Below are 22,344 nucleotides of genomic sequence, written 5' to 3' on the forward strand. Positions count from 1 at the left end.
AACCCATTACCAAGAACTGCTGCGTAAAAAAACAATGAAGTCTGTGAACTAAAGTGAACTAACGCTTCGCTGCACATCCTGCAGAGCAGCTTCAGCATCGGGACTCATTGTAAATGTGCAGGTCAAATACAAGTTAGATTATCCTCCTAACTGATTCCCTCATCCCCTCAAACCCCATTATCTGTCAGATAATGAACCCAAACATGCCATTATCTGGACAAACAAGGCATTAGGCTCGTCTAATGGTCCAGACAGACATTAGCAGCTTGCCTCACTGGCAAATCCTTTATTAATTAAAGGATTTATGAGGTGATGAAAACTGCTTGACATCAAATTAAAGAAAAGAAAGTCATGCTGAAGACTGTTTGCATAAAAAAATCTTTATTATGAGGTATTCATTGTCAGTTTGATGTCGTAATAAAACGTCTGCGTTTGTAACACTGCACTCTCCCGAGACTTAAGAACCAACTGAACACTGACAAGTAACATCATCATTAAAGAGAAAAGAAATCCTAAACAAAGTTTGTTCTGGCATGTGGAATAATTTATAAGAAAAAAGGGTCATTTTAGACAGGAATACTGTTTGAGTTTTGATCTTGGAGGTGTGTGGCCTAAATGCCATAAAGGATTAATATATAAAATGCTTTCATTGTAATGTAAACACCTACTTCTTTTATTGGCAGATAAAGGCACAAGTGTAACAATATGTTCACCTAGAAGGCTTCCTGAGCTGCAGAATAACAACCAACAGCAGAGAAGAAACCCCCATCTGGACCTAACACAACAAACATGGAAGGTACAAAGAAGGTTCAAATATGTCTGGCTTACTAATTTTTTCCAACTGAGTGTGGCTGCTGGATCTTTCACGGTTCTTATCCACAGACTTAAACATTTTGGGACAGTGAAGGTGGCTGTTGGTACAGATGTAGCTGAGGATGAACAGAGGAAAGTCAGAACTCTGTGTGTGTGTGAGCGAAGTCCCGGCCGCCTGCTGGGCTCTCGCTCGGCTTCATGAAGACGCCCTCCATCACCTTCCACAAGCTGTGCTGGCTGGGATTCGACATGGCGTGGACCTCCATCTGCCCGTGGATTGGCCGCCCGTACTGCTCCCCCGTCACGGACAGCAGGCCATCGGTGGATTTATGGCGGAAGCGGACGGATTCCTCGCGCTTCCACACAGATCCGCTGCACTGGACTGTCCACTCGTCAAGGTGGTCGCCCTCCCCTTCTTCGCCAAACGCACTCACTTCCTGCAGACACGAGCGCCACCATGAGAGGATGAGACATGTTGATTCTGGTACTGCTTCTCATCTTTTTTTTTTTTTTTGCATGCAGCAAAAGTACCCTGTGCAAAAGTATTGAGTCACCCTTCATTTATTTCATTTTATGTTCAAGCAGCTCAGCTTCTTTGTAATGTTTGATCAACATTTTTGTCTGAAGATCTTTATGAGCGTTCATCCAGCTGATCCAAGGTGTTACTCGACCAGAAAGTTCTGGTTCTGCCCCAAATAATCCATATTCTTTGCTTAGAGTAGTGACAACAAAATCCTATTTTAAGACACCACAACAAGGTCGAATTTGAGTAACATATACTGAATATGTTTTCAACGGGATGATGTTGGCTGTTTCTGGCTAACATTTTATTTATTTATAATTATCTCATTTCCACTTTTAGCTGTTTGGATATTTTACTTTTCAATGTAACATTTTTATTAGATTTAATCCCCATTATTTTTAGAGGTTCTCATTGTTTTATTGTCTTGTTTTTACCTGATTTATACATTTTATATGTATTTTTGGCTGCGTTCACACTGCAGCCTGAAGTGACCCAATTCCGACTTTTTGTCAAATCGGATGTTTTTGCCGGGGCCGTTCATACTTCCAAATAAACGCGATCTGTATGTGATCTCCAGTGTGAACCAGAACGACCTGAACGTTTCCCGCATGCGCAGTAGAGGGCGCAACAACGTCAGCATTCTCAGTGTTCTGCCAACCGCCATAAGAAGAAGTGCTCCGTGTTTGCGGAAGTAAACATGGAGGCTAACGGTAGAGCATAGCTTACACATTTGAAGTTGTTGTCCAACCGGAGCAGCATATTAACAACTTAATCCTCATTATAGTCCGTCATGCTTGTTGTTTTTCTTCCCGCTTGCGCGTTTCAGGACGCAGAATAGTGACGTTTGTCGAGTATGACTGACGTTCAGGTCGGAATGCGACCTGGATGTTAGGCCACATTTGAATCGGATACGTATCGGTACCAAGTGTGATCTGCAGTGTGATCTGTTTGGATTGAAATGCAGAAAGGGTAATAATAATGGCTACCAAATAACACATAAAATCAAAATATATCGTTTAGCAAAAGTTTATTCCTAATTATTATTGAAGCTAAACAGTTTTTTCATACTTTGATCTGAATCTGCTTTCAGTTAGTTCAGTTTAATAATATAAATTTGGCCCAGAGCATAAATAAACTCGAAGGGCAGCTTATTATTATCATTTTTTTACATTTGCACATATTTAATTTAGACTCAGTTACTGTGATTAGTCAAGAGGCTTAAACATTACCGCATGCTGGTGAATTCTGGCACATTTCTGATATATTTTAATAATCCACTTTATTTTTTTTTAAATAAGCCTACAAATTACAAGGCTGTTTTTTTTTTTTTTTTTTACATGTGAGCGATTTTAACCAACCTCAGCGGGGAGCTTTCTGTGTAATCCTTCTCATAACTCTGAAATCCCTCCACATCACAACACACACGTCTACACTCACCTGTAAACCAACACTCACTCTATTCTCGCACATCAATAATTCTTCTATAAATTAATCTAAAAAACCCTCCATACCTACACTCAACATTTCCAACAACAATTACTAGTTCCACTGGCAGATAAATTCACTTATAACAAGACATTTTCCCATGTTATAAGTGAAATAATCTGCTAATGCTTTTTTTTTAAATCAGTATTAAGGAATTATTTACTTAAAACAGGCTGCTACGTCTTGCTGAAAGGTTACTTCTCAGTTAGTTTTGTCTTATTTCCAGTTTACTAAGATATTTGCACTAGAAACACAACAAAAATACTTGATAAGATTTAGTGTTTTTTCAGTGTATTAAGCCATTATCATTATATTAATTGATAATGGTCACAAACAAGAACATTATTGTTTAGCAATTTATCGTCCAGCAAAATTTATAATCATGACATCCCTAATATAGTGTGTTTAGTCAGTATGAATATGGTTGTATTTTTGTTTGTTTGTGTTATGATATTCTGCTGTTGTTGAAAAGGAGAACTTACCTGGTGAAGGTTAAATCAAAAATAAATAAGTGAATAAATCACCTGATTGGAGGACAGCGGCGAAGCGAAGTAGTGGCTGTGCAGGTTGCGGCCCGTGTTGACATGAGTGAGGCGAATCGTCTGCCCGCATTTGACCGGTGTTCCCCGAGTGCAGGAGGCGCCGCTCGTCCCTCGGATGCTCCAGTAGCTGTTGCTGTCTTCCACCGCAGAGACGCCTGTCACAGACTGCTGCCCACTGCCTGCCGCACAGAGTTTATGGCTTTTATTTCAAAGAGATCAAACCGACTACTTTAGGAAATAAAAAGCAAGTCTATTTACATTTTAGATGTTTCAACATTTACTGGGAATTAATCTTGATAGTTTACTTTAGGTTTGTCTACTTACAAACATTTGTGTTTTATCTGGATTATTTTTAGATAGACCAAGTAATGCTTAACTAGGAACCATGTTTTATTTTTTCTTTTTAACAAGTAAAAACCTGAGCAGTGTGATCTACATTATTCTTTAGTCTCCCTAGGAATCCTCTGAGTTCTTTGCAGAATTAAATATAACTTTATTACATCAGATTGGATGGATCTCATCTAGAACTGCAAAATCTGCCTATTTAGATTTTCACTGGTACCAATTTGTTTGTTTGAAACACTTCTGCTAAATATAGCAGAAGTGTGTGGACATGGTGGGTGGGACCAAATCACAGGAGAGCAGAAGAGGACAGCGAGTGATTTTTAGACGTTTGCTGAGGTTGATAAGATCGCTTTCACATGTCAGTATTGGCCGATTACCAGTCTCCCAAAATTAAGGAAATTGGGACCAATAACGGCACAGAAATCTATGAACAGATAATGTTAACTTATGCTATTGATTCATGATTGGATTTAGATCTGGACTTTGACTATGATTTGCTCTAAATGGGTTCATTGCAGCTCTTTCTCTATGTTGGTGTTTATTTTCTTGGTGGTTGGTGGAAACATCCACCCAGTTTCATATCTATTGTCTTGTTATGGTTTCCTTTCGACATTAACAAGACTATTTCTCCTATAAAAGATGTGTGAGGTTCCTCTGTCAGCAGCTTATCTCATCTGAGCCATGGATCACTGCTGCTCCTCCAGATTTATTGTTCATTTCTTGGCTGCTTTTCTGATTAATACTCTCTTACCCAGCCTGCCAGCTTAAGTTTTATTTTGTGCCTTAATCTATCCATTTTCAGATGATGTGTTAAACCATGCTCTGTGAGGCGTTAAATCCGCGATTTAGCGATTTCTCCGCTTTAAATTTTTCCAAAACATTATGCCTGACACTTCCAGTGTGTTTTTGGTTTTATAAAAGCTGTCTGTTAATTAATTTTCTATTATAAACCTCTGTAGCCTTCACAAATGGTTGGATTTATCCTGAGATAGTATTACACACAGATGGGCTCTGAGGTTTTACTTATCATTTCAGAGGACAGAACGCTGAATATAAATGCATGCCACTTGTTTTAGATGTTTTTTATTATAAATTCTTATAAAATATTAAAAACCATGTTTTGATTTTCTTTAATTCATAAATAAGCACTATGTTATTTTAGTATGTTACATAAAATCCCAGTAGGAGTTACTGGCAATAACAAGACAAAATATAAAAATAATTTAAGAGGAATGGATCTGTTTGCAATGCACTGTGTACCTCTGACCTAAAAGTACACGTTTGAGCATTATATGTGCACTTTGTTTTTGACTTAAGTATTTTTATTTTCATGGGTATTTTCATTTTTAACAATACAAAATGCCTGATTAAACAGTAAAACTTAATTTAAGTGAAAGAAAGGTGACAACCCATAGAAGGGATAGTAAGAAACGACTCAAAAAGGCTCAAAATTACCCATGATTGTGTAGGAAACATTTAAATCGGCATTATGTTCAGTTGTGGACACAAATAACCGACAATATATGCGATATGGAGCCAATATGAAGTGAAATATGTTACACTAACCCACTGACAACCTTTGAACACAGAAACCGGTGATATCCTATTCAGTAAAGACACGTTTACAGATGTGATTGATCAATAAAGCCGTTGCTGGTGTTTGAAAGCACGATAATATAATTTTTACATTAAATAATTCGTTGACGTTTAAACTCACCAGATCCGTAGCGAACGTCGTGCGAGTGCAGCCTGACGTTGTGCTTTACATTCAAAAGTTTAATAACTGATCCGCACGTAACAAAGCTGAGTTCGGAGCCAACGGACAGCCCACAGATGCTGGAGAGTAGCACGAAAATTCGGAGTAAAAAGCCTAGAAAATTCAGACAGTTTGAGGTATCCATTCCGACAACACCATAAAATCGAGCTGTCACCGGTCTATGCCTCTTTTCAGATTTGTATCAGTTTTCGCTACGTCATTACAATTGTACAGTATCCATCTGAAAACATGGAACTAGCGCCTCTAGCGACTTGGAATACTAAGGTAGGTACTTTCTGTGCTTCCCGTTGTTTTTGCCTACTAACTGTCCCTTGGTAATACTTTGATACAATTGATTAAACTGAACACATTTTCAGCTTACTTCAAAATATAAGATTACAGAGCGCAGATTATATGTACTGTAATCTTTTCTTTTTCTTTATCTTTTCTTGTGGACTTTAAGATAAACCAGCAGGGGGCATCGTTTTTCCATCATGGAAGGCAGAAGTTCCATATGGGTGCTACAAAATATTTAGTCACCCATCTAAGTCTGTGCCTCAACTCCTGGAGGAAGTTCCGTTGCGTAATGTAAGACCCATTTTCTCGTGAGGCGGTGAATGTTTTATGATTTATGTTGTTCAGTTTTGGTTGCTTATGCATTTATTGCTGTATCTCATATGCAGATGATAACAATAACAATAAAAAGTGCATAAAAACAACAGACTACAAAAAAATGAAACTGTGCAAATAACAGCAGGGATGTAAATCCTGATCCAGTTATCCATGAGTGTTTTGAATAAAGCAATCAAATCAAGCATACTATGATTTTTACGATGATGATTATTATTGTTGCTCAGTGATAGTGATACAAAATATTTAAGTACACGTCTAGTTGAATTCATTTGAATTATTCCACATCCTCTCTAGACTCAAGCAAGAAGCAAGAGCCTTGATTATATTGTTTGAACGTTTGTTGGTTCCAAATGAGTGTCCACTAGGTGGCGGTAATTCGCCATAGAGCTGGTGTACTACTTACCCAAAAGAAGAAAGTGAATCTTTTCCGGGACGCACAATTTTACATTACACCGGAATTGTCATCACGCCGCTTGTTCTCGGCCATTTTTAGTAGTGTAAGCTCAGAAACGCAAAACACAGCATTAAACAGTTTTTATTAAAATCATATTCGGGCTATATCACCACGCTGAGACGTGTAAGTTGAAATTTATTGTTGACTTTTTAGAAAGATGTCAACATGATGACGTATTGGTAACGGTCGTTAAATCTAACGCTGCTTGTTTTTGTTCAAGCTAACGCACCGCTACGCTAACGCGCAAGCTTGCTAATGGTTGCCTCCAAGCTTGGTTTCAGAAGCAACGGTTTATTTTTCCACTACCGCGAACTTGTTGCAGCTGGATTTCTACTGTTACCTTTAGTCATTAAAATGTCAATAAAACCGTTTAGCATAAAATCACCCCAGTGTAGACCGATTTGTCGTTAGCTAACTTGCTAACTTTGCTAGTAATGTTAGCGTAATTTAATTTTGTTGTTCAAACGGGTTGTAACATGCCAGTTGTACTACTTATCATTCGTAAAAAGGAAATATTTAATTCTCACCAGGTAGCAGTATTTCCATATGTAGCTAGTTATTGTATTGGAGGCAGTTTGCCTTGTGGTTAAATCCGACGATGTTGGATCTACGCACTGCGACATACTGGTATTGCACATATTTTTAAAAGCGTTGTTGTAGTTTTCTTGTTATAACGCAAGTGTTATAATTTATTGACTGAAAATAACGACTCAAACTCAAAGCAATCCCGGTTTTATCCCTGGCCTAAATAATTTAATCTCTATTAATGTTAATTCTCTGTGCCACAAATGAACAATCATTATGTAAAAGTCTAAGGGCTTTGAGGGAGGAAAGGACTTGAATCTCAGTCCTCCATTGCAGCGAGATTATCCTCTCACTGCTGCTGCTTTTTCTTTTTAGCTAAATAAATGTTTAATAAAAAAAAAGGATTATGTTCTTTTTCTGTCCCAAGCAGTGACATAAACATAATATTACATTTATGGGTTGTGCTTCTTTATTATCCGAACCATGACTTTCCAAACAGGTGATTTTCTTTCCTACATGAAAGATAAATGTGCAGGACTCTGCTTGATGCAGTCAAAGAAAACTCTTCATTACTCTGTAAGATTATCTCACATCTTACCAAAAAGGATTTTAACAGTGAACATTTTAGTAGTTTTGAAACTATCTTTTTGAACCATTTTCAATATAACCAGCAGTTGCTGGCCTTTTCCTGAGTCTAAGTTATTTTAATAAGATCCCGGAGAATATCCTGCAGTAAACAGTTTTTTGGGGGGGTGAAAGGATTATATAGTACAAACCCTTCCACGTCTGTAGCAACACACAACTGGTCCTCTGGCTCAAAGTTATCTGATTAATTTATCTGTTATTTTCAGGCTCAAAAACATCAAACGTCAGCCATAATGTCAAATTTAAAGCAAAACCTCTTAAACTTTGCCAATAAATTCTGCAATTAATTGTTATATAATCGCTGCGGTAGGGATAATTGTTGCATTCCTGTTTCACATAAAAGCAGTTGGATTGTGTTACACATTAATGTGTTAAAATGTTCAAATAAAATCATTGAAACATGACATGAGAACCTCTTGTCGACTCTGATGCACGTTTAGGTGTCAGGGAAGTCGTCGTCCCACAGCGTTGTGCGTTTTCCCAGCCACCGCAGCCATGTCAGACTTCATTGATAGCGAGGCCGAGGAATCAGAGGAGGAGTTTGAAGAGAGCGACCTGAAACCTAAGAAGACCCAGAGGTTCTTGGAGGAAGATGGTAAGATGTGAAAGCTTTTGCTCGAAACCTTTGAGGGCTTTCGGTTTTCTCATTCCTCATTTCACAACAGATGAAGAAGAGGATGTTGAGAACCCAGAGGAGCAGGATGAGCACGGAAATTTACGTGGACTAATTGACGACGACGATGATGAGGAGGGAGAGGGGGAAGAAGAGGCCGAGAAAAGCAACAGTGGTGGAGGAAGCGACTCAGAGGAGGAAGTAAAACATTGGCGGAAAAAGCGGAGTAAGTTTACTTGATGTTAATTGTAACGGTGTCTAATATCTCTAATGAAACTATTATTAAATTATTTGTAGATGTAATAAATGTCTTCTAACTGTGTTATTACATGGATTACAGCAGAGATGGTCTGATCAAGATTTTGTGGTTCTGATTCTGACATTTGAATGGAAATATACTTTACTATTTAGCTCTGTTTTTTTATCATTGTGTTCGATTTGGTACAGTGATTAAACCACAAAGGCATCGTTAGCTATACTGCTGCAAATATCATCAGATGTATTTAGGTTGAGAATGATATACAGTAAGTGTTTGAGCAACTTGTTCTTTCCAGTTTTGAACTGCCAGTTCTGAATACACTGCTGAAAGAAAATACAACACAAATCAGAACACAGTCATCATTAAAAAAACTGCTGCTCCAGACTTTAGAGCTGTTTTGGAGTGGCAAATGTTGGTAAAAGTCTAAAATGACTTAATAATGTGTAATTTTACACATTCTGTTGACAATGGTCGTTATTTATTTAAAAGTGGCAAAGTCACACACCCTGCATGCGAGAGTCAAGCAGGAAGGGCCGAGCTTTTCACTTCATGTTAGAAATATTTTTTGGCTGCTGATGAATCCTTTGCTTTAATGAACAAGCGTTCACTAACCAAATGTTTTTTGTTTTTTTTTTATTACATGATGTAAACTTCAAATGAAACCTGCACATAAATTGACAAAAGTTTTAATATTGTTTTGGAAAAATTGATCATCTTGAGGGAAAAAAATTAAATCTCTTCCTTTAAATCTTCTCTCTTTGCTCAAGTTTCTTCTACTTTAAATCCAGAGAAACAAAGGTTTGCTTAAATGGATTTAAAAAAAATCTACCTTCATGTTTTCCTTTTTCAGAAATGGATCCAAATATATATTCAGATGGGATTTATTGGGAAGTTTGCGCAGTAAGGTTCAGGGTAGGAATGGCTAAAAATGATTCTTAGTTTGTGGCCGAACAACAAATTAAAAACGTTGAAGATGTTTTTTAGTTTTCCAGCTGAAATGCCAATATTTTTATGTCACAAAAAACACAAGATGTTGAAGTACAAATAATTTGTTTATTTATTGTCATAGCTCTGTAAATTCATCTCGTCTCTGTTGCCAAACCTTTTTCTTGTTTTTTTTTGTCCTAGCTTATGATGACTGCCTGGACGACGATGATCTTGACTTGATTGAGGAAAATCTTGGTGTCAAAGTGAAAAGGAGGGTAAGAAAATTAAATATTTTCCTCCTGTTCAGCGTCGAACACATGACGTTTCCGCTCATTCGTTGCCTCCTTTTTCAATCTCTTATCGGCTTGTTTTATAGAAGAAGAAATATGACCGCGTTAAAATGCTGGACGACGACGAAGATGATGATGAGAAAGACTTGATCGCGGATGAGATTTTCCATGTTGACGGTGAGGGAGAGCTGGAGGACGGCGAAGCCGTCGACGAACCCATTCAACAAGCAGACGAGGAAGAAGAGGGCGAAGATGAAGAGTCAGGTTGGCAAAAAGATCTAAAAGAAATCCTGTAATTAATGTTGTAACTCTCGATGTGTTAATGCGAGTGTGTGCTTGACCCACAGATATAGATGATTTTATTGTGGATGATGATGGACAGCCCATCACCAAGAAGAGGGGAAAGAAGTTCTCAGGATACACAGACGCGTGAGTTCCCAGATTTCTGCTGAAATTTATTGTCCTGAAAATGTTTCCAGCGAGACGCTTTTGTGTCTTTTTATGTTTTCTCTAAGAAATGAATCCATCAGTGTGGAAGGTTGACGTCAGGAATCCCTGAAAACAGATTCCTCTTTTTGTTTTCCAGAGCCCTCCAGGAGGCCCAGGAGATTTTTGGCGGAGACTTTGACTTTGCCGACTTTGACGCAGACGCCTATGACCAGGGTGAAGAGGAAGAGGAGGATCAAGACGAAGAGGGCTGGGACCGGCCCAAGAAGCAGACCAAGAGGAGGCCGGGGAGGAAGAGCATCTTTGAGCTGTATGAGCCCAGCGAGCTGGAAAGCAGTCACATGACCGACCAGGACAACGAGATCCGCTCCACTGACATGCCAGAGAGGTTCCAGGTCTGTGCTGCCGGTTCTGTTTGTGTAAACCCGGTTTTCCATGTTGAGCTTGGCGCTGTTGCTGGATCTGCTGCTGCTCTGCTCTGCAGTTGCGTTCAATCCCTGTTAAACCTGCTGAGGATGATGAGTTGGAGGAAGAAGCAGAGTGGATCTTCAGACACGGGTTCTCCACTCTGACCATCTCCATGCAGGTACTGGTTTCGTTCCAGGCCTCATTAAGCACAGACTGGTTATCGGAATCAAGATGTAGAGGAGCTCTGCTACCTCTGTTTGATTAAATCCAACAAGTCATATAAACAGAAAACCTGGAAGACAGAACCTGCATTTTTTGTGGTAGATTTTATTTTTACATTTTGTGATGTTGTGGTATTTTTATTCAAAATTATCATAGAGTCAGAATCTAAAGACTTCATCCCTGTTTAGTCCACTTTTTGGGTCTCACTTTCAAGCTCCTCCTTCACAAAAATATTAATGTTCTTTCTGTTTTGATGACCATTAAAGGAAAGCACCGACTACCTTGATAGAGGAACCACAACAAACTTCAGCAGGAAAGGACCCAGCACCATTGCCAAAATCAAAGAGGCCCTGAACTTCATGAGAAATCAGCAGTTTGAGGTGCGGTGGGTTTCATGAAACTTCAACTCATTAATGAGTTGTTTCCATGTTTGAATCTAGAACCTGACAGATGTGTTTTATATTGAAACCTTTTCTCCAGGTTCCATTCATAGCTTTCTACAGAAAGGAATATGTAGAGCCAGAGCTGAACATCAACGACCTGTGGAAGGTGTGGCAGTGGGATGAGAAGGTATTCTAACAACCAGCTTCTCTCAAAGCAATTTATCACAAGTTCAACACTTAAACAACTATACTGTACACGTTGCTTCTAAATAAGCTTGATTATAAATATAATTTTTAATTTCCGTTTGCATGCTTTATTGTTTTTCTCTTTTCTCTCTCTACCAAAAACTGGATGAAGAAAGTCTTCAATCTGTTATTGACTTTTTAATTTTCCTTCCTCTGATCAGTGGACGCAGCTGAAAACCCGGAAGCAGAACCTGACCCGTCTGTTCCAGAAGATGCAGTCCTTCCAGTTTGAGCAGATTTCTGCAGACCCAGACAAACCGCTGGCAGACGGCATCCGCCCTCTGGACACAGCCGACATGGAGCGGTACGGCTTGTTTCTGACTGGACTGGACAGGAAAACACGCAGCGGCACAATAAAGTTTATGTTTTAAATGTATTTGTGTCTGCCTCTCAGTTCTGGTAAACTCAAACATCTTTTATCACATTTTAAAGGCTGAAGGACGTGCAGACTCTGGAAGAGCTGAGCGACGTTTACAATCACTTTTTGCTCTACTACGGCCGAGACATCCCGAAGATGCAGAACGCGGCAAAATCCAAGAAGAAGAAGCTCAAGAAAATCAAAGAAGTGTCAGAAGACGGTAAGCAGGATTACGCGAGAAAACCGATTTATTATTTCCTGGTGAGTTAAAACCTTTTTGGCCATGTTCTGACCTTCTATAATTTTAGGAGAGGAAGAGGAGTATGAGGTTGAAGAGGAGGAGGAGCAGAAAGGTCCAGACCTGAAGCTGGCGTCTCGTAGGGATATGTACAGCATCTGTCAAAGTGTTGGACTCGGTTCGTCACTTTTCCTGCTACACATCCCACCAAGTGTTAAGTCAGAGCAACACCGTTATATTTCTGTGTCCGTATTTCCACCAGACGGCCTGGCTAAAAAGTTCGGATTGACCCCAGAGCAGTTCGGAGAGAATCTGCGAGACAGTTACCAACGCCACGAGACGGAGCAGTTCCCCGCCGAGCCGCTGGAGCTGGCCAAAGATTACCTCTGCAGTCAGTTCTCGACTCCCGAAGCGGTGCTGGAAGGGACCCGGTACATGGTGGCCATGCAGATTGCCCGAGAGCCGCTGGTCAGGCACGTTCTCCGTCAGACGTTCCAGGAGAGAGCCAAGATCAACACCAAGCCTACAAAGAAAGGCAAAAAGGTACGAGAACGAGCAGAATGAGCTCTAGATGTGGACATGTGGGGAAAAACAGTTTCCTAACTCGTCTTGTTTTCTGTCCAACAGGAGGTAGACGAAGCTCATTTTGCATATTCCTTTAAATATCTGAAGAATAAACCTGTGAAAGAGCTGAATGGGGATCAGTTCCTGAAGATGTGCCTGGCAGAGGACGAGGGTCTTCTTTCCATTGATATCTGCATAGATCTAATAGGGGTCAAAGGGTAAGTTAACCATAACTTCCCCTTTACTCTGATACCCCTACTTAAAATCCAGTTTAATAAATTCACCTTATCAGAGTTAGCAAACAGCGTTTGTTTTTATGTAACTTACTCTCTGTTTAAATGTGAGCGTTGTGTGAAGGCGTCAGAGCTGAAGAATCTGCTCAACCAAATGTTTCTGACTTTCATGTTACACATTTATGACTTTTCATTTGAAAAAAATGGAGAACTTTATCTTTTTCCTTTTGTTTTAAAAACATACACTACTTTGACATCGGTTTATTAGCTCTACTTCAGTTTTTTGTACATTACCTGCAACGTTACTGAACTTATAGAGGGAAATACAGAGGTTAATAAAATTCTAAACTCTGAGTGTTTAAGCAGCAGTTGGTTTCCTAACTCATCTCTCCTGGTAAACTTCATAGCTTTAAAGTCAGTAACGATGAGCTGAAGCTCAGTATGGATGAGCTGAAGCTCAGTATGGATGAGCTGAAGCTCAGTATGGATGAGCTGAAGTTCGTTAACGATGAGCTGAAGCTCGGTAACGATGAGCTGAAGCTCGATAACGATGAGCTGAAGCTCGGTAACGATGAGCTGAAGCTCGGTAACGATGAGCTGAAGCTCGGTAACGATGAGCTGAAGCTCGATAACGATGAGCTGAAGCTCGGTAACGATGAGCTGAAGCTCACGTTCTCTCCCCACGCCCGTGTTTCTTCTGTTTTGTAGTTATGCTGGAGACCAGACCTACTTCGATGAGATCAAGCAGTTTTACTACAGAGACGAGTTCAGCCACCAGGTGCAGGAGTGGAACAGGCAGCGAACGCTCGCCATCGAGCGAGCGCTCAACCAGTTCCTTTACCCCCAGATGGCCAAGGAGCTCAAGAGCAAACTGATCGCTGAGGCTAAAGAGAGCATCGTCAAGGTAACGCCTCAGACAATCCACAATAAGCTTTTTAACATTCACCACAGTTTTACATCCGATTGCCACCAAGGCAAACTTCTTGCTGATCTATTTTTCTGAAATGATTGTTAAATAACTTGTTTCTCATTTGTTTTTAAAGTCCTGCTGCCGCCGGTTGTATAACTGGCTGAAAGTGGCTCCTTACCGGCCCGACCAGCAGGTGGAGGAGGATGATGACCTGATGGACGAGAGCCAGGGGAAAGGCATCCGTGTGCTGGGTGTGGCCTACGCTCCCAGCAGGTCGGTGTCCGACAGTTACTTATCTTTTGCTGAAATTCATACAATGCAAGTCAAGTTTGAAGATAGAAAATCATGTAGCGTTTACTTTTGGAAGAGCTTCAACGATTTCTGTTTCCTCTGACAGAGACACTCCAGTATTCTGTGCTTTGATCAACGGGGATGGAGAGGTGGTGGACTTCCTGCGCTTGCCATACTTCATGAAGAGGAGGAATGCCTTCAGGGAGGATGAGAGAGAGAAAAAGGTTCATAAATAGAAATTAGTGTCGGTTTTAGATGTTCAGATTTGGTCTCTGAGTGTCTTTTTGAAATATTTTTTCTGTTGTCTCCATCACCTACAGGCTCATGACGTTGAAAATCTGAAGAGGTTTCTTTCCAGCAAGAAACCTCATGTGGTGGCTGTTGCTGGGGAGAATCGGTGAGAAATTGTTTATTTTTTTATGTCAGTGTCTATTGATACTGATATAATAGGGATGAAGGATTTTCAACAAAGTATTAAAGATTTATCATTTTCAACACTTAACATGCTTTTGTGGCCAAATAAATTGTTGTTCCTAACATTTCAGTACAGAGTTTTGTTCAACTGCATCCTCCATAGTAGTTTAATTTCACATCCTTTATGTGGATCTGCAGTTATAAGTCATAGCAGCTCCACATCTCTTCTACACTGTGATGTTTATTTTACCCACGCCAGCTAAACATAACTGAGCAGGAAACACTGAGTGCACTTTAGGAAATTATCAGATTTATTAGAAGTTATGACGGATCTAAGAGGCTAAATATGAGCCTCCTGTGCAGAGATGCTCAGATGATCATGGAGGACATCAAGAGGACCATCAGTGAGCTGGAGCAGGAGTCTTCTCTGCCGGCCGTCGGGGTGGAGCTGGTGGACAACGAACTGGCCACGCTGTACATGAACAGCAAGAAGTCGGAGGTAAATTCTTGATTCTTGATTAATCCTGCAGACTGAGTTTTATGCAACATTTTAACCATCAGGTTTTTTTGTTGTTTTTTTTTACAGTTGTATTGCTGGTTTTCATCAGAACCTTCTTATTTTTGCAGAATGATTTCAGAGATTACCCTCCCTTACTGCGACAAGCTGTCTCCGTCGCCAGGAAGATCCAGGATCCCCTGATAGAATACGCTCAGGTCTGCAGCACCGATGAAGACATTCTCTGCCTCAAGTTACACCCACTGCAGGTGAGACGCCCCGGAGGCTGATTCATGAACTTTAATCACATTAAAGGATTAAAGTGACAAAAATACTCATTTCAACTCGGTTGGACAGCACTGACTTCAAGCTTTCTAAAAGTTGTTTTCATTTTGGTTTTGGTTTTTATTTACTTCCAAATAAAACCAGATTTATGATCAAGCATTTTTTATGCTCATCATTTTATGTCAAACACCTAAAGCACATATTGGTGAATGTTTGCTCTTCCTTAGGAACATGTGGTGAAGGAGGATTTGCTTAACGCTCTCTACTGTGAGTTCATCAACCGGGTCAACGAGGTCGGTGTGGATGTGAACCGAGCGATTGCCCATCCCCACACTCAGAGCCTGGTCCAGTATGTCTGCGGTCTGGGGCCAAGGAAGGGAGCCCACCTCCTCAAGGTCAGGATTTCACTGGTCATCTCGATTAAAATCAAACATTTCTTCATCATTTTCTGTCCGCGGACCATCTGTGTTTATCTGAGCAGATCTTAAAGCAGAACAACACTCGTCTGGAGAACAGAACGCAGCTGGTCACGATGTGCCACATGGGACCCAAAGTTTTCATCAACTGCGCTGGTTTCATCAAGATCGACACGGCATCACTGGGCGACAGGTCGGTGCATAAACGTGGGATTTATAACAATAAACTGTTTGAAACGTTGACATCTACGGCATATCGTTGCACCAGTTTTTCTTTTATTTTAATCGACATCTTCTCTCTGAAACTCACGGCAGTACGGACTCCTACATAGAAGTGCTGGACGGCTCTCGGGTCCACCCCGAGACGTACGAGTGGGCTCGCAAGATGGCCGTCGATGCCCTCGAGTACGACGAGTCTGCAGAAGATGCGAACCCGGCCGGAGCTCTGGAGGAGATCCTGGAAAACCCGGAACGCCTCAAGGATCTGGACCTGGACGCCTTCGCTGAGGAGCTGGAGAGACAGGTCAGTGTGAGAGGAGATGCTCAGACGGTGAAGACGTTGTCAGAGTGAAATGAAGCTGAGGACGCGGGCGGTCTCTTTCTGCTTCTTTCCCTGTAGGGCTACGGCAACAAGGGAATCACACTGTATGACATCCGAGCAGAGCTGAGCTGCAGGTACAAAGACCTTCGGGTTCCTTACAGAGTTCCCAACACAGAGGAGGTCTTCAATCTGCTCACCAAGGAAACCCCAGAGACCTTTTATATCGGTACACATAGACTCCCAACACTCACAGAAATCCTAAACCCCACAGGAGAAAATGTGTTGCATTGTTTACATTTCTGCACCCTTTTTCTTTCAGGTAAGCTAATAACGAGTATAGTGACCGGTATAGCTCACCGGCGGCCTCAGGGGGAGAGCTACGACCAGGCCATCCGGAACGACGCCACAGGCCTGTGGCAGTGTCCCTTCTGCCAGCAGGACAATTTCCCCGAGCTGAGTGAGGTACCAGAGCCGCTGAAAGGAAACAGAATGAACTCTCAGAGCTGAGAGTCGTCTTTGTTCCTGACATTTTGTCTTTGTTTAGGTGTGGAACCACTTTGACAGCGGCTCCTGTCCCGGTCAGGCCATCGGGGTTCGGAGCAGGTTAGATAACGGCGTCCAGGGATTCATTCCCACCAAATTTCTGAGCGACAAAGTGGTGAAACACCCCGAGGAGAGGGTCAAGGTGAATCCGTGCTTGATTTGCTGACTTTTTTTTCTTTTGTTTACTTCACCTGCAAAAACAGAACTCCACTCCCAGTCCTATAAACCTTTAACTTCTGTGATTAAAAAAAAAATGTTTGTCTGTTGCCTCAGGTGGGCATGACGGTTCACTGCAGGATCATGAAGATCGACATCGAGAAGTTCAGCGTTGACCTCACGTGCCGCACCTCAGATCTGATGGACAAGAACAACGAGTGGAAGCTTCCCAAGGACAGCTACTACGACTTTGACACGGAGGCCGAGGACCAGAAGCTGGATGAGGAGCTCAAAAAGAAGCAGCAGCGCACACGTCAGTATAAACAAAAACAGTTCAAACACACGTGCAGTCGAGCTCCTTACGAATGCACTTCTGGTTTCTCCCCTCAGCTTACATAAAGCGTGTGATCGCCCACCCCAACTTCCACAACATCAGTTTCAGCCAAGCAGAGAAGATGATGGAGACGCTGGACCAGGGAGACCTGATCATCAGGCCCAGCAGCAAAGGGGAGAACCACCTGACCGTCACCTGGAAAGTAAGCGAGACAGGCAGGAACATGGGGAGGGGGAAATAATTCAGCTGGTACAAAAAGAAAACATAAAACTCAAAATAAACTTGGATTATTAATCCATTATTGTTTAATTTGTCTCCACTCTGCATGTTTGTGTTTTTTTTTAGGTGGCTGACGGCATCTACCAGCACGTGGATGTGAGGGAAGAAGGTAAAGAAAATGCTTTCAGCTTGGGCCACACACTCTGGATCAATACTGAAGTGAGTTATTTTACTTCACATTTAACGTTCGGAAATATTTCTGCGGTTGCCACGTCTTTTAAAGACGACTTGTTGCTCCGCTCTGCAGGAGTTTGAAGATCTAGATGAAATTACAGCTCGGTACATTCAGCCGATGGCCTCGTTTGCACGAGATCTGTTGGGACATAAATACTTCCAGGACTGCAACGGAGGAAATAAGGAGGTGTACATCGATTTCTTTTTTCTGTTGTCTTTAGATTGCCATTCATTTGTAGTCCTCTGTCTTCTCATGCCGTTTGTTTTGTTGTGTCTTTGATAGAAAATGGAGGAATTATTGATCAGGACGAAGCGAGAGAAGCCGACTTTCATTCCTTACTTTATTTCAGCCTGCAAAGAACTGCCAGGAAAGTTTATTTTGGGCTACCAGCCTCGTGGAAAACCTCGGTAGGTCGAATGTCTCGTTGTAATAAAGGCTTATTGAAATGATTTTACAAAGAACACTGAGTTTTCTTTTAGAGACGGGCAGATTCTGATAAAAAGTTACTGTTTGATACTCCTCCACAGAACTTCAGGCAGAAAGCAGCTTTTAACTTTACCTCTAAATTAAGTCATCTTTTAGTAATAAGAAATAAAACAATAATCTGAACTATTTTAATTGGGGCAAAAGAAAAGAAAATGGAAAAAATCCTGTGAAATAAACTGTTAAAGCTAAATGTCCTTGTTTTTCCCTTCTGCCTGTAGGGTTGAGTATGTGACCATCACCCCAGATGGTTTCCGCTACCGTTCCCAGATATTTCCCACAGTGAACGGACTCTTTCGATGGTTCAAGGACCACTATCAGGAGCCGGTGCCAGGTATTAAAGCAGTAACTTCCACTGAAAGAGCCTCGTAAATCCGTTAAAGCACCGCAGAGGTCTGACATTTTCTCCCCCTTCAAAGGTATCACTCCCACCAACAGCAGCAGAACCAGAACCCCTGCATCTCTCAACGCAACGCCAGCCAATATTAACATCGCAGGTGAGTCCAGATTCCTCCACACTAAAATCCTGGTGCATTTTTTTAGTGCAACATATTCCCCCCAGGGTTCGGGCAGGTGCTTGAAATCCTTGAAAATGTTTTCAAGGGTTGGAAAGTGCTTGATTTCTGCGTGAAGTCCTTGAAAGTGCTTGATATTCAAACTGTACAGTTTGATTAAAAGCCTAAATTTGGAAACATTTTCATACACTAATGATACATGGATACATTTTTTAATGCTTTCTAGAGTTAAATCCATCTTTTCTTGTTTTGACAGAACTAGCAGATTGAATAGAAGCTACATTTTCTTTTTTAACTTTAAATACTTTGCTAAGCATCTAATTTGAGCAGGAAGGTTGTTTATTGTAACATCATGAATATTTATTATTTCTAATGGCTCAATTGATTTGTGTAATCGGGATAAAAGTTGGTTTCTATTTTAACGTTAAACAACGTTACTGAAATTAGGGGATTTTTTTTTTTTGTTGAATTAGTTCTTAGTTCACTCAGATCTATACGATGCAAGTGGAATAGACTTTTCCAAACTTTTTATTTTTGTTTACCCTAGAATGTAGAGTACTATCACAATAACAATAATAAATAAAACCATATAATAGCGAATAATTCATTTGTATTTCCTCCAGAGAATGATGCTGGAAAAGCTCGAAGAAGTGATTGAATTTTACGAACTCTGTCCCTCCTTCCTCCTCAGACTTAACGCGAGCCGTCAACGCCCTCCCACGCAACATGACTTCCCAGATGTTCAACGCCATCGCCGCGGTGACGGGCCAGGGCCAGAACCCCAACGCCACCCCTGCACAGTGGGGCTCCAGCCAGTATGGCTACGGCGGCAGCACAGGAGGAGGGGGAGGCAGCTCCTCTGCTTATCATGTAACTGTTGGGGCTTAAATCAGACCGAATAAAGCTTCATTTCATGATTTCTAGAGGATGCAGCAGTCTATTTGTGGTGATGAAAGATACAAGACGACCTGAGCTCTTGTGGTGTTAGTGAAACAGGAGGCTTAGAGAAAATCACTGCAGCTCAGGATAAATGTCACCTTCTGTTTAGGTACAGCATTACCAAGAGTAAGTGAAACATTAGCAGTAAGACATCAGTGATCAGTTGTGGAAGCTAAGACTTTATTTCAGACTGAAGCCAAGTCATTTTGAGTCAATTACAGCTGCACTTCAGCCACACATAGCAAAGCATTTAATTCTGAGGCCTTTGTTTCCTCGCAGGTGTTTGCTACGCCGCAGCAGCCCATGGCGACGCCCATGATGACGCCCAGTTACTCCTACACAACGCCGAGCCAGCAGCCCCTCGGCACCCCCCAGTATCCGGGCTCCACCCCCCAGTCCTCACACGTACATGCCCACCCACACCTGCCACATCCCAGCCACCACGGCGCCGCCAGCAGCCACCACGGCCACGCCTCCGTTACGCCGTCGTCCTCCTCCTCGTCCCGCAGAGGAACGCCGCAGCAGCAGCAGCCGCCGACGACGCCGCAGCAGCCAAAGTGAGCTCATCTGCTGAAACACTTATTTTGTCCTCAACAGTTAATCAATGATTGTCCATTAGTGGTTTGTTAGATTAAAATTTTTCCCAACTGATGAATTAATAACCAGAGGCGAAGCAGTCATTCAAGAGTAGCACTACATCAACATTTTGTTACTCAAGTAAAAGTAAAAAGTAGCCGTCTAGGAAATTACTCACACGTACACACCGTCTTCATTCAAGAGAAAACTCAGCTTGGCAATTAATCATTAGTTGATCTATACATCAATGAACTTTAGATTAAATCATTAATCGATACCTTGCGTCCCTGTTCTGAACGGATGCTTTTCTGACTGTGTTGGCGTTCTGCCACTAGGTGGCGGTAGGGAACCTCCAGTCCTGACATCCCTCTCTCTCCTCCCCTACAGGCCGAGCAGCAGCGCCTCCTCCTCGGCGGTCGACTGGGGCAAGATGGCCGAACAGTGGCTGAAGGAGAAGGAAGCGGAGGACAGGAAGAAGACCCAGAGGATGACGCCGCGGCCTTCGCCCAGCCCCATGATCGAGAGCACGCCCATGTCGCTCGCCGGAGACGCCACGCCCCTGCTGGACGAAATGGACCGATAGGACACAGAGGGGGGCGTTGCTGCACCCCTTCACCCCCCTCTACTTCACCCTTTGTACTGCCTCACCTGGATGACCTTTCACCTTTTATTCCGTTCATGTATTCATGCAGCAGTCGACATGGTGTCAACATTCATGCCACCTCATTTCCTGCTGTCATCTCATGCCAGGTGTTTATGTCCTCTCCTTTTGCCAATCTCCTCTGGCTGCAAAGCGTTTTTGCATGTCATGCAGAAAAGTAGTACAAAAATATATATATAAAAAAAGAAATACTTGAAGTTTGAGTTACATTTGGGAAATGGACCTGCACAGACACTGACAGACAAGCTGTCCTATCTTTGGTTCTGCTTTTAGTTTGATCTTTGAGCGGTTTTGGCAGAAGGGAAGCGTCGACATGTGGAGTTTTGAAAGCAGTTGCCAAAACAACGCTTTGCCAAGCCAATCAGGAAATTTAATATTTGTACGGAAATGCGTCAGTATGAATAAAGACTTATTTTTTTCTTTGAACTTTAAGACTCTGCTCGTCACATCTGTCAAAATAAACACAAACGTAACTGAACAGACTGATAGCGAGTTAGCAGAGCGTGGTTTCTGAAGGACAGACGTGGGCTAATGCTAATTGTGTTATTATCAGCTGACTTTGGCAGAAATCCCCTGATGTGAACATGAGCAACACGCCTCTGGAAGCAGTGGCTCCCCTTAGTTACCTTTTTGTTTTAAAACTTGTTGATTTTTTTAATAGGAAACTGAGATGTTTGACAAAATCCTAGTTTTGTCAGTGACACGTCTTCAAGTTTACCCAAACTCGATGCATTTTAAATGTTTGCGGTTTCACTTTACCCAGAGTTACGTTTTCCACTCTAACCCGTCACGAGACGGCATCAGCAAAATGTTTCACACCTGCAGCTGTGAAGTCACGATGCTTCAGCGGATGATTTAGTTTTTGCAACACTACTGGAAGAAGATCCGATCAGACAGATTCCTGCCTACTCTGTTCGTATTCCCAACTCTGTGATATTCAGAACTGCACGCATTTATTTCAGTAGAATGAATATAATATTAAAAAAAAAACATTCTGTGATCGTCTTTTTGGCATTTCAAGGCCGCTCTGCTTCCCTCTTGACTCGTGTCTGTGTCCCACAGTACAAGCAAGCAGCACTGGTTTGTAATGGTGTGCTTAAATCTGCGTTGTGCAACGTATCATGGTTTCATGAGATGCATTTTCTTTTAAAATAATGTTTTTAAGTAAGCAGACTTGGTTTGAGTTGCCAGGTTACGACACTGAACCTGAGGGACTGGTTGGTTGTCAGCAGCAGTTGGTTCTGGTAGAGAAATGTCGTCTTTGATTCTGCTGATGACCTTTTCTACCCGATATCTCTTTAATAAAAGTGTTCATAGTAAACTCTCTGTCTTGTTCATGCCTAATTAAAAACAGAACCTCTGGAGATGGGATTAAAGTTTCAATATGTTTGGTGCAATCACTTTAACTGAAGTATTCAGTG

General features: G+C 41.6%; 2 protein-coding genes across 3 annotated transcripts; one reads left to right on the forward strand and one right to left on the reverse strand.

Annotated features, from left to right (window-relative positions):
* Positions 1-359: 359 nt before the first annotated feature.
* Positions 360-5,700, reverse strand: sdf2 (stromal cell-derived factor 2). The gene is made up of 3 exons (XM_015054774.1): positions 5,426-5,700; positions 3,346-3,542; positions 360-1,250 (listed from the first exon to the last, which is right to left on the reverse strand). The coding sequence occupies exons 1-3, from the start codon at positions 5,607-5,609 to the stop codon at positions 951-953; spliced, it is 681 nt and encodes a 226-aa protein (XP_014910260.1). The 5' UTR covers positions 5,610-5,700; the 3' UTR covers positions 360-950.
* On the forward strand, positions 5,612-22,239 carry supt6h (SPT6 homolog, histone chaperone and transcription elongation factor). Of its 2 annotated transcripts, XM_015054768.1 has the most exons (38): positions 5,612-5,749; positions 5,928-6,052; positions 8,162-8,316; positions 8,387-8,560; positions 9,722-9,795; positions 9,897-10,074; positions 10,158-10,239; positions 10,397-10,652; positions 10,742-10,843; positions 11,154-11,267; positions 11,368-11,457; positions 11,678-11,820; positions 11,949-12,094; positions 12,183-12,290; positions 12,375-12,655; positions 12,740-12,894; positions 13,618-13,813; positions 13,953-14,092; positions 14,217-14,334; positions 14,431-14,507; positions 14,888-15,023; positions 15,152-15,289; positions 15,533-15,700; positions 15,787-15,914; positions 16,037-16,244; positions 16,341-16,488; positions 16,582-16,724; positions 16,807-16,947; positions 17,079-17,274; positions 17,352-17,497; positions 17,641-17,733; positions 17,822-17,935; positions 18,032-18,156; positions 18,454-18,566; positions 18,652-18,729; positions 19,439-19,617; positions 19,966-20,243; positions 20,650-22,239. In XM_015054768.1, exons 1-38 carry the CDS (start codon positions 5,714-5,716, stop codon positions 20,843-20,845), a joined length of 5,478 nt encoding a protein of 1,825 aa, XP_014910254.1. In that variant the 5' UTR covers positions 5,612-5,713; the 3' UTR covers positions 20,846-22,239. The 2 variants fall into 2 exon arrangements, with proteins under 2 accessions (XP_014910254.1, XP_014910255.1); XM_015054769.1 differs by lacking the exons at positions 5,612-5,749; positions 5,928-6,052 and adding an exon at positions 6,543-6,674.
* Positions 22,240-22,344: the final 105 nt, after the last annotated feature.

This window comes from Poecilia latipinna, unplaced genomic scaffold (assembly GCF_001443285.1).
Source record: "Poecilia latipinna isolate Pla-1442-1.1 unplaced genomic scaffold, P_latipinna-1.0 Scaffold1277, whole genome shotgun sequence".
Taxonomy (NCBI): Eukaryota; Metazoa; Chordata; class Actinopteri; order Cyprinodontiformes; family Poeciliidae; genus Poecilia; species Poecilia latipinna.